Source organism: Mustelus asterias, chromosome 19, assembly GCF_964213995.1.
Source record: "Mustelus asterias chromosome 19, sMusAst1.hap1.1, whole genome shotgun sequence".
NCBI classification, from domain to species: domain Eukaryota; kingdom Metazoa; phylum Chordata; class Chondrichthyes; order Carcharhiniformes; family Triakidae; genus Mustelus; species Mustelus asterias.
Window position 1 is genome coordinate 9438844 of NC_135819.1, and position 11683 is coordinate 9450526.

Genomic DNA, 11683 nt, shown 5'->3' on the forward strand with positions numbered 1-11683 from the left:
GGAGCGCGCTTGCTCCTTCATCAGATGGAGTAGATATCTGCTTACAAACAAGGCGTGGAGATGCCGGCGTTGGACTGGGGTAAACACAGTAAGAGTTTTAACAACACCAGGTTAAAGTCCAACAGGTTTATTTGGTAGCAAAAGCCACTAGCTTTCGGAACAGGCTGTTCCTTCGTCCACTCCCACCCACCTGACGAAGGAACAGCCTGTTCCGAAAGCTAGTGGCTTTTGCTACCAAATAAACCTGTTGCACTTTAACCTGGTGTTGTTAGCCTTCTTACAAACAAGGCACACACAGACACAAACTCAAGTTACAGAATACTGATTGAAATGTGAATCTTTACAGCTCATCAAGTCTTAAAGATACAGACAATGTGAGTGGAGAGAGCATTAGGCACAGGTTAAAGAAATGTGTATTGTCTCCGGACAGGACAGCCAGTGAGATTCTGCAGGTCCAGGCAAGCTGTGGGGGTTACCGATAGTGTGACATGAACCCAAGATCCCAGTTGAGGCCGTCCTCATGTGTGCGGAACTTGGCTATCAGTCTCTGCTCAGCGACTCTGCGCTGTCGTGTGTCGTGAAGGCTGCCTTGGAGAACGCTTACCCGAAGGTCAGAGGCTGAATGCCCATGACCAATGACTACCAACCCACATTCCCCACCCAGGCCCTATCCCTCCATAAGCGCGGGTGGGACTGGGGTAAACACAGTAGCTAGGGTGGCACGGTAGCACAGTCTGAGATTGCACTGCTGCTTCACAGCTCCAGGGACCCCGGGTTCGATTCCCGGCTTGGTGTCACTATCTGAGTGGAGTTTGCACATTCTCTTCCCGTGTCTGCGTGGGTTTCCTCCGGGTGCTCCGGTTTCCTCCCACAGTCCAAAGATGTGCGGGTTAGGTTGATTGACAATGCTTAAAAAAAAATTGCCCCTTAGTGTCCTGAGATGCATAGGTTAGAGGGGTTAGCAGGGTAAATATGTAGGGATGTGGGGGTAAGGCCTGGGTGGGATTGTGGTCAGTGCAGGCTCGATGGGCCAAATGGCCTCTTTCTGCACTGTAGGGTTTCTATGATTCTAGTCCCCCTGACACCCCGTAGTCCCCCCTAGCATGGCCAATGTACCTAACCAGCACGTCTTTCGGACTGTGGGAGGAAACCGGAGCACCTGGAGGAAACCCACGCAGACACGGGGAGGACGTACAGACTCCGCACAGACAGTGACCCAAGGCCGGGAATCGAACCTGGGTCCCTGGCGCTGTGAGGCAGCAGTGCTAACCACTGTGCCGTCAATGTGGAGGTTCTCCAACCAACTCCAACCAGAACCTCACATTTCCTTCTCCTACCATACCTTGGTGACCATGGACTTCCGCTGGACTGGTCCTTACTTCAGCATGTCCACTACGACTCTCACCAGATGCACCATAGAAAGCATCCTTTCTGGTTGTATCACAGCTTGATATGGTGCCTGCTCTGTCCAAGACCTCAAGAAACTACAAAGGGTCGTGAATGTAGCCCAATCAGTCACGCAAACCAGCCTCCCATCTATTGACGCTGTCTACACTTCCCGCTGCCTCAGAAAAGTAGCCAGCATAATTAAGGACCCCATGCACCCCACAATTAAGCTGCTGTGAAAATCCCCTAATCGCCGCACTCTGGCGCCTGTTCGGGTAACACTGAGGGAGAATTTAGCACGCTCAATGCACCCTAACCAGCACGTCTTTCGGATTGTGGGAGGAAACCGGAGCACCCGGAGGAAACCCATGCCGACACGGGGAGAGTGTGCAAACTCCACACAGACAGTGACCCGAGGCCAGAAATTGAACCTGGGTCCCTGTCGCTGTAAGGCAGCAGTGCTAACCACTGTGCCACCGCACCGCAATTTAAAATTTGAGCTTGGATATTCACCCCTGCCTCAGTACATTGATTGTTGAAACCCTCACCCGTGTCTTTGTCACCTGTAGGCTTGACTGTCCCAACATGTTCCAGACCTTCCACCACATTCTACCCTCCCTCGAGGTCATCCAGAAAGCTGCTGCTCATGCTTTGATCCACACCCAGTGCCGCTCACACATCAGCCTGTGTGTCTGTCGCTCTACGTCACCTCCTGGTTAAGTAGGGCCAGGGTGAGCAAGCGTCCCGCAATTGTCTTTGGAATTTGGCTTCCCGCCCCATGTACCGTGTGTGGGCTGCCTGGTCCGCCATTTGTCCCAGATTCCTCCAGGCAGCGACCGAGGAAGACTGGACTACCCAAGCGTGTTTGGTGTCAGGAAAGGGTCTGGCAGAGCCTGGCGGCAGGGGTGGTCAAGGCTAGCAGCGGCAGCAATGGGGATGGGGAGGCTGTGGTTTGACCTGAGGTAAGATGGGTTGGTGGTGCAGCATTCTCAGGCCCGAGTAGAGTGAGGGGAGGGGGTATGTTTTCAGCACAGGCCTGGGGGTTTCTGCCAGACCTGACAGAGGCAGTCTGCGGGCAGGTAGGGAGATGGAGTGGGGTGGGGGGGAGGGGGGGGGGAAGCCCCAGCCGGGGATGGGTAGTTGGGGTCAAAACAGACCCAAGAGGGGAGAAGGATATGGACAGGCAAAAGGTTGAAGAGGAATCAAGGCTGGGTCCTCTGAACCTATCATTACCCCCAGTCCCAGTGGTCTATCCCTTAATTTCTTTCCGTAGAGTCGGTCACCTTAAACAATGCATCCATTTTTAATATTCTCATCCCTGTTTTAAAATCCGTCCCTCCACCTGCAGCCTCCTCCAGCCCGTGACCCTCCACGATCTCCACACCCATCCAAACCATCACTCAAACCAACCTCCCATCCATTGACTCTGTCTACACTTCCCGCTGCCTCGGCAAAGCAGCCAGAATAATTAAGGACTCCACGCATCCCGGATATTCTCTCTTCCACCTTCTTCCGTCGGGAAAAAGATACAAAAGTCTGAGGTCACGTACCAACCGACTCAAGAACAGCTTCTTCCCTGCTGCCGTCTGACTTTTGAATGGACCTACCTCGCATTAAGTTGATCTTTCTCCACGCCCTAGCTCTGACTGTAACACTACATTCTCTACTCGCTCCTTTCTTTCTCTATGAACGGTATGCTCTGTCTGTATAGTGCGCAAGAAAAAATACTTTTCACTGTATACTAATACATGTGACAATAATAAATCAAACAAATCAAAAGTTCCGGCCTCCTCAGTGTCCCTGATGTCAAACGCTCCAAGGTTGCCTTGCCTTCAACTGCCACCAACCTAAGCTCTGGAATTCTCTCTCCCTACACCCTTCTTTCCTCTTTTAAGATACTCTTTAAAACCTACACCTTTGTGTTTTTGCTAATCTGCCCTATGACATGCCTCGGTGGGTTCCAGTGAAGCACATCTTGGGGTAATTATCTCTTTTTTGTTGAGAATAGAAATAGAAATTGTAAGGATTTCCAGTTTTAAAATCCTGGGACACAAGGGGTGGAATTTTCCCATCCCCCTCGCCATGGGAATCGCAGCGGGCGGGACACGGACCATGCAAAGATCCGTTGACCTCGGGCGGGATTTTCCGGTCCTGGGGTGAGCGCGGCCGGAAAATCCCGCCCAAGGAGTTCGGATGCAAAAAGATTTGAAGAGTGATGGGGGGGGGGGGGGGTTCTATCGCTCGGGTGAAATGATTGAAGTGGAAACTGTTATTTATGAATATAACTTCAGAACTACCGGGTGGCACAGTGGTTAGCACTGCTGCCTCACAGCGCCAGGGACCCGGGTTCGATTCCCGGCTTGGGTCTGAGTGGAGTTTGCATGTTCTCCCCGTGTCTGCGTGGGTTTCCTCCGGGTGCTCCGGTTTCCTCCCATAGTCTGAAAGACGTGCTGGTTAGGGTGGATTGACCCGAACAGGCACCGGAGTGTGGCGACTAGGGGAATTTCACAGTAACTTCATTGCAGTGTTAATGTAAGCCTACGTGTGACACTAACAAATAAACTTAACTTAAACTTGTCCCCCAGGGTGAGACCAAAGACCCAACCTGAGCCTCAATGTCTGTCAATGTGAACCACAAAGAGCTGCTCTGTGCTTCTAACAAAAAATCAATTCCTCGCAATATCTTACTCACCGCAGAAAACCCTAGTGAGCAATGAACTTTGTACGACACATAATTCCTTGTTGCTTACTCATGTGGAATGTTGTATAAATGCTGGGATTTTACCAGGAATGATGGCCGGTGGGGAAACCAGAGACACTGGGATTCAAGCGGAGAAGATTAAGAAGAGACTTAATAGTGGGGGAGGCAATGGCCTAGTGGTATTATCGCAAGAGTATTAATCCAGAAACTCAGCTAATACTCTGGGGACCCGGGTTCGAATCCCGCCACGGCAGATGGTGGAATTTGAATTCAATAAAAAATATCCGGAATTAGGAATCTACTGATAACCATGAAACCATTGTTGGAAAAACCCATCTGGTTCACTAATATTCTTTAGGGAAGGAAATCTGTCGTCCTTACCCGGTCTGGCCTACATGTGACTCCAGAGCCACAGCAATGTGGTTGACTCTCAACTGCCCTCGGGCAACTAGGGATGGGCAATAAATGCTGGCCCAGCCAGCGACGCCCACAAATGAATAAGAAAAATTGGAGAAACTGATGGGAGGGTCAGGAATCATAGAATCCCTACAGTGCAGAAGGAGGCCATTCGGCCCATCGAGTCTGCACCGACCACAATCCCACCCAGGCCCTATTCCCGTAACCCACATATTTACCCTAACATTAGGGTCAATTTAGCACGGCCAATCAACCTAACCCGCACATCTTTGAACTGTGGGAGGAAACTGGAGCACCCGGAGGAAACCCACGCAGACACGGGGAGAATGTAAGTGGACACAGACTTAAGATAATTAGCAAAAGGTAGAGATGAGGAATTTTTGTTTTTACATGGCGAGTTGTGATCAGGAATGCATTGGCTGGAAAGGTGGGGGAATCAAAGAATAGAAAGAATAATTTTCCAAAAGTGAAATGAATATACACTTGAAATTGAAAGGCTGTGGAGAAACAGCGAAGGGGAGTGTGGGGCGAACTGAATGGCCCTTTCAAAAGAATCAGCGTGATGGGCCAAATGGCCTCCTGTGCTACATGGGGAGGTGGTGATGGTGGGACAGCAGATGGTGGAATTTGAATGGAATAAAAATCTGGAATTAAAAGTCTAATGACCATCACGAAACCATTGTCGATTGTCATAAAAACCCATCTGGTTCACTAATGTCCTTTAGGCCTGGTCTGGCTTACATGGGACTCCAAGCCCACAGCAATGCGGTGGACTCTGAAATGGTAGATAGCAAGCTACTCAGTCTTATCAAACCACTCGAAAACCTGAATTGATAGAAAATGTTGTTAAGTTGGGGAGAGTAATTGTAGATTGGGTGGTAGGAAGTTAGAAGTTGGTGCTTGTTAAGCTGTAAAATGCTCAAGGGGGAAAGCATTGCGTGGCCCCGTTAAAAGGTGGTGCATTTTCTGTGCTTAGAGATTTAGTACACAGAGAGCCCAGACTGAAACATTAGTATGGAAAGACCACGCAGCAGTGTTACCAAGACAACAGGCTTTTGAATTTAGCCAATCAATTTGAATCAGGCACCTAGGTACCAAAAACCTATTAAATTTAAATCTGATGGTTTTGATAACCCAGGACCAATCTTATTGTGGGAAATATTGATATTGATACAGGGCGGCACGGTGGCGCAGTGGTTAGCACTGCTGCTTCACAGCGCCAGGGACCTGGGTTTGATTCCGGCCTCAGGTCACTGACTGTGTGGAGTTTGCACGTTCTCCCCGCGTCTGCGTGGGTTTCCTCCGGGTGCTCCGGTTTCCTCCCACAGTCCAAAGATGAGCAGGGTAGGTGGATTGGCTGTGCTAAATTGCCCCTTAGTGTACAAAGGTAGGTGGGTTGGCAATTGGTAAATTGCCCCTTAGTGTACAAAGGTAGGTGGGTTGGCAATTGGTAAATTGCCCCTTAGTGCCCAAAGATGTACAGGTTAGCCAATCCCCTGCCATTAACAGGCAATTTAGCATGGCCAATCCATCTAACCTGCACATCTTTGGGCACTAAGGGGCAATTTAGCATGGCCAATCCAACGAACTCACACACCTTTGGAGTGTGGGAAGAAACTGGAGAGGTTAAGGGGATTGGCCATGCTAAATTGCCAATTAGTGTCCATAGATGTGTACAGTAAGAAGTCTCACAACACCAGCTTAAAGTCCAACAGGTTTATTTGTTAGCATGAGCTTTTGGAGCGCCGCCCCTTCAGCCACTCCAACAGGTGAGTCAAAGATGTGTAGGTTAGGGGGATTAGTGGGGTAAATGTGTGGGGTAACGGGGATAGGGCAGGGGGATGGGCCGGGTCTGGGTAAGATGTTCTGTCAGACAGTCAGTGCAGACTCGAAGGACTGAATGGCCTCTTCTGCACTGCAGTGATTCTATAACCTCAGCCAGGCTATGAAACAGGAACTGGCAACAGGGAGGCACCTGCTTCTCGTTAACCCAGAAGCGCACAGTTTCCATGTTTCTACATCTGTGGGTGCGCAGTGGGTGAGGGAATGGGGGCTGGTGTTTCCCCATGTCACAGATTGAAGGAAAATATTACTTGGGGAGACCAGGGTTAGTTTGACGTTCTATAGGCCGCAGGGCATCCAGTGTGTTCCCTGGAAACACCAACACACTTCACCCAGGTGAATACTGGGAAGTCTTCTCAACACAATAATCTTTATCTTTCTTTTCAAAGCTTCAAAGTAGGGAAAGGAGCCAAGGGAAACTCACTGGGATCAGGTGGTGCATTTATATAGTGCCTTTCATTACCTTAAGACGCCCGAAAGCGCTTTACAGCCAATGAAGATCTTTTGAAGTGTAGGCACTGTTATAATGTAGGAAACTTAGCCACCAATCTGCATGCACCGCAAGTTCCAAGGAACGTAGAGAATCATAACAGTGCAGAAGGAGGCCATTCGGCCCATTGCACTTACTCTTACCCAGGCGACCCCCGTCAACAATGGTGTGATCTGTTTTAGCGGTGTTGATTCAGGGATATCAGCTGGCCGGGACACTGGGAAGACAATCCCCTGCTCCTCTTTAACTGATACCTGAGAGGGTAGAGGTGCCTGGGATTGAATTCTCATCCAAAAGGCGGATCCAAAAGAAAAGTTTGGGATTCTTCTCCGGTTGAGGCAAACCTTGGCAAGGCCTCGGTATGACTTGAAGCGCTCTGGATGGAATTCTAACCCTCTTCTCAGTGATCAAAATACTTCCTGAATACTAATATACAAAGAGAATCCAAAATCCAGCCTGACAATAAACGCAAAGGAAAGTTTATCACTCTACATTGACCCTGAAGCCAGCATTCAAGCCCCAGGTCAGACACGACTGCTTTCCTACCCAGTGCAAGAACACGCACAGGACTGGCAGGAGGTGACCAGACTGGAAAAGGAGTCCCAGACGACTGGGTCATCAGTGCAGACGGTTCCACCGCCCCTGTGCTCCTGAGCCTCGTCTCGGTTGATGTCACCTATGCAGGTCCACTTCACGCCCGTCCCCGGCATGGTCACGCACCACTTGGAGTGATCCTCGCTGCTCTTAAAGCTGCTGCTCGCGCTGAACGTAATTGTCCTCACGTTGTACACCGCGTAGTCCATGCTGCAATTGGACTGGAGAGAGTGCGCAGAGTTGGGCCAGGTCTGGGCCAATAGATCACTCCGGAAGAACTCGGCCACCCAGCCAGAGTATAAATCTGCAACACAGGAACATGTCCATGAAGCAGCGATTGACAGTATCTCTACCCTCTCCATCCCAATCAGCAACATTCAATCGTCACCACTCAAACCAGTCAGGGATTCAGGAGAAACATTGTGAGCAGAGAATGTGGAACTCACTCCCACCGGGAACGGTTGTGGTGAATAGTATGGATATATCTTAGGGAAGCCAGATAAACTTCCCCCTGTTCCTATCTTCTATGTTTCAATAGCACTTGGGGCGAACAGGATCAAAGGTTCTGGGGAGAAAGCAGGATTAGGCTATTGAGTTGGATGATCGTTGGAGCAGGCTTGAAGGGCCGAATGGCCTTCTCCTATCTTCTACATTTCTATGTTTCTAAACACACAAGGGAGAAAGGAATAGAAAGATATGCTAATAGGATGAGATGAACTAAAACTAAACCCCAGCAAGGATCTGATGGACCAAATGGCCTATCTCTGTGCTGTACTTTCAATGTAATTCCATACAATTCATAGAATCCCTACAGTGCAGAAAGAGGCCATTTGGCCCATCAAGCCTGCACTGGTAGCCGGCACGGTAGCACAGTGGTTAGCACTGCTGCTTCACAGCGCCAGGGTCCCGGGTTCGATTCCCGGCTCGGGTCACTGTCTGTGTGGAGTTTGCACATTCTCCTCGTGTCTGCGTGGGTTTTCTCCGGGTGCTCCGGTTTCCTCCCACAGTCCAAAGATGTGCGGGTTAGGTTGATTGGCCAGGTTAAAAATTGCCCCTTAGAATACTGAGATGTGTAGGTTAGAGGGATTAGCGGGTAAATATGTGGGGGTAGGTCCTGGGTGGGATTGTGGTCGGTGCAGACTCGATGGGCCGAATGGCCTCCTTCTGCACAGTAGGGTTTCTATGATGACCACAATCCCACCCAGGCCCCACCTCCTTAACCGCACGTATTTACCCTGCTAATCCCACTAAGGGACATTAAGGGGCAATGTAGTATGGCCAATCCCCCTAACCTGCCCATCTTTGGACACTAAGGGGCAATTTAACATGGCCAATCCATCTAACTTACACATCTTTGGACACTAAGGGGCAATTTACCATGGCCAATCCACCTAGCCTGTTCATCTTTGGACTGTGGGAAGAAACCGGAGCAAACGGAGGAAACCCACGCAGACACGGGGAGAACCTACAAACTCCACATCAATCCCCTAAGGATCTCACAAGGATTAGAATTAGTGTTAGAAGCCTAAAGAGGAGAACGGAGTTAGACTAGCTAAAGTCTGAAAACTGGTGAAATATTGCCCACCTGCTTACAGCTTGTGGAGAAGCTGTGACTGTTCCTCTTCAGAAGGTTCAAGGAACATTGGAGAGAGATGTTTAAAAGGATGAGAGGATTTGATGGAGTAGATTGAGAGAAACTGTTTTCGTTGACTGGAGAGTAGGCACAGATTAAAAGTCATTGGTAAAAGGGTTAGAGGGGAGATGATAATTTTTTTTCGTTAAGTTGTGATCCGGCTCACTCTGGCTGAAAGGCTGGTGGAAGCAGATTCAATCACACCAACATGCAACATGCTGGCTCTTTGAAAGGTCTGTCCAATAAGCCCCACTCCATTACTCTCCAAAGCCCTGCCAATGCCACTTCAAAACATTACGTTTGGGCAGCACGGTGGCACAGTGGTGAGCACTGCTGTCTCACAGCGCCAGGGACCCGGGTTCAATTCTAGCCTCAGGTCACTGTCTGTGTGGAGTTCGCACGTTCTCCCCGTGTTTGCGTGGGTTTCCTCCGGGTGCTCCGGTTTCCTCCCACTGTCCAAAATTGTGCAGGTTAGGGGGATTGGCCATGCCAAATTGCCCCTTAGTGTCCAAAGATGTGCAAGTTAGGGCGATTAGTGGAGTAAATACATGGGGTTACAGGGATGGGGTGGGTGAGTGGTCGGGGTAAGATAGCCTGTCAGAGAGGCGGCGCAGGCTTGATGGGCCGAATGGCCTCATTCTGCACTGTGGGGATTCTATGGTCCAATGCAAAGTTACTGTTGAACCTGTTACATTTGGATGGGACAGGCTGAAATAGGGAGTGGGAGGGTTTGCAAAGGGGAAATGCCTGAGATTAATCCGGAGAGAGCAGATTCGGGAGTCAGACTGAGGGCGGGACAGAATGAGGGGGAGGGATCAGGAAGAGGGGGAGGGATCAGGAAGAGGGGGAGGGATCAGGAAGAGGGGGAGGGATCAGGAAGAGGGGGAGGGATCAGGAAGAGGGGGAGGGATCAGGAAGAGGGGGAGGGATCAGGAAGAGGGGGAGGGATCAGGAAGAGGGGGAGGGATCAGGAAGAGGGGGAGGGATCAGGAAGAGGGGGAGGGATCAGGAAGAGGGGGAGGGATCAGGAAGAGGGGGAGGGATCAGGAAGAGGGGGAGGGATCAGGAAGAGGGGGAGGGATCAGGAAGAGGGGGAGGGATCAGGAAGAGGGGGAGGGATCAGGAAGAGGGGGAGGGATCAGGAAGAGGGGGAGGGATCAGGAAGAGGGGGAGGGATCAGGAAGAGGGGGAGGGATCAGGAAGAGGGGGAGGGATCAGGAAGAGGGGGAGGGATCAGGAAGAGGGGGAGGGATCAGGAAGAGGGGGAGGGATCAGGAAGAGGGGGAGGGATCAGGAAGAGGGGGAGGGATCAGGAAGAGGGGGAGGGATCAGGAAGAGGGGGAGGGATCAGGAAGAGGGGGAGGGATCAGGAAGAGGGGGAGGGATCAGGAAGAGGGCTACAGTGTCAACAGCGAGAGATATTACCGTCTCCAAATTTCCTGCATTTTGCAAAGCTGGTGAAGCGTTTCCCAGCTGCCGATGAGAGGGTGACTGCTCTCTTACTGTGGGGCAACTCCACCTGCTTGCCGGTCGCTGCCTTGGTGAGGTTGACCAGGTCCGTATCAAAAGGGGGCGGCACCGAGTGATCGTACACGTGAGGGTTGTTGTACAACAACTGCGTACCTACATGAGGCAAAACAGGTTACACTCTTCAGGAGATTTACACAACAACGGATCATAGAGTCAGAGAGGTTTACAGCATGGAAACAGGCCCTTCGGCCCAACTTGTCCATGCCGCCCTTTTTATTTAAAACCCCTAAGCTAATCCCAATTGCCCGCATTTGGCCCATATCCCTCTATACCCATCTTACCCATGTAACTGTCTAAATGCTTTTTAAAAGACAAAATTGTACCCGCCTCTACCACTACCTCGGGCAGCTCGTTCCAGACACACACCGCCCTGTGTGTGAAAAAATTGCCCCTCTGGACCCTTTTGTATCTCTCCCCTCTCACCTTAAACCTGTGCCCTCTAGTTTTAGACTCCCCTACCTTTGGGAAAAGATATTGACTATCTAGCTGATCTGTGCCCCTCATTATTTTATAGACCTCTATAAGATCACCCCTCTGCCTTCTATGCTCCAGAGAAAAAAGGCCCAGTCGATCCAGCCTCTCCTTATAACTCAAACCATCAAGTCCCGGTAGCATCCTAGTAAATCCTTGGATCCTTCAATGATTACAAAAAGTGATAAATACAGATTCAAGACCAATCAGAAAACAAGAGTTTTTTTTTAAAGAGGGTGCTGATTTTCCACCCTCTCTCCTGACGGTTGGAGATTCTCAGATGTCAGGACGCTTCCACAGAGTCTTCAGAAACAGACCATTCAGCCCTCCTGTTCAATGCTGGTGTTCCTTCATTGCAGTGTTAATGTAAGCCTACTTGTGACCCACATAAAATAAAAAACTTAAAAACAGAACATGAGCCTCCTCCCACCTCCTTCATCTCACCCTATCACAGAACGGATCATAGAATACCCACAGTGCAGAAAGAGGCCATTCGGCCCATCGAGCCTGCACCATCTCTCTGACAGAGTGTCTTTTTATTTATTTGGGGGACATGGGCGTCGCTGGCTGGCCAGCATTTATTGCCCATCCCTAGTTGCCTGAGGGCAGTTGAGAGTCA

General features: G+C 50.3%; 1 protein-coding gene across 2 annotated transcripts in view; it reads right to left on the reverse strand.

Moving 5' to 3' along the window:
• Positions 1-6207: 6207 nt before the first annotated feature.
• LOC144507750 (deoxyribonuclease-2-alpha-like) overlaps positions 6208-11683 on the reverse strand; it is a 22012-nt gene continuing 16536 nt past the window's right edge. For both annotated transcript variants that reach the window (XM_078235019.1, XM_078235020.1), the window contains exons 6-7: positions 10489-10686; positions 6208-7734 (exon numbers count right to left, since the gene is read on the reverse strand). In XM_078235019.1, coding sequence (XP_078091145.1) covers positions 7379-7734; positions 10489-10686 — 554 coding nt within the window. In that variant the 3' untranslated portion in view covers positions 6208-7378. The remainder of the gene's footprint in view (positions 7735-10488; positions 10687-11683) is intronic.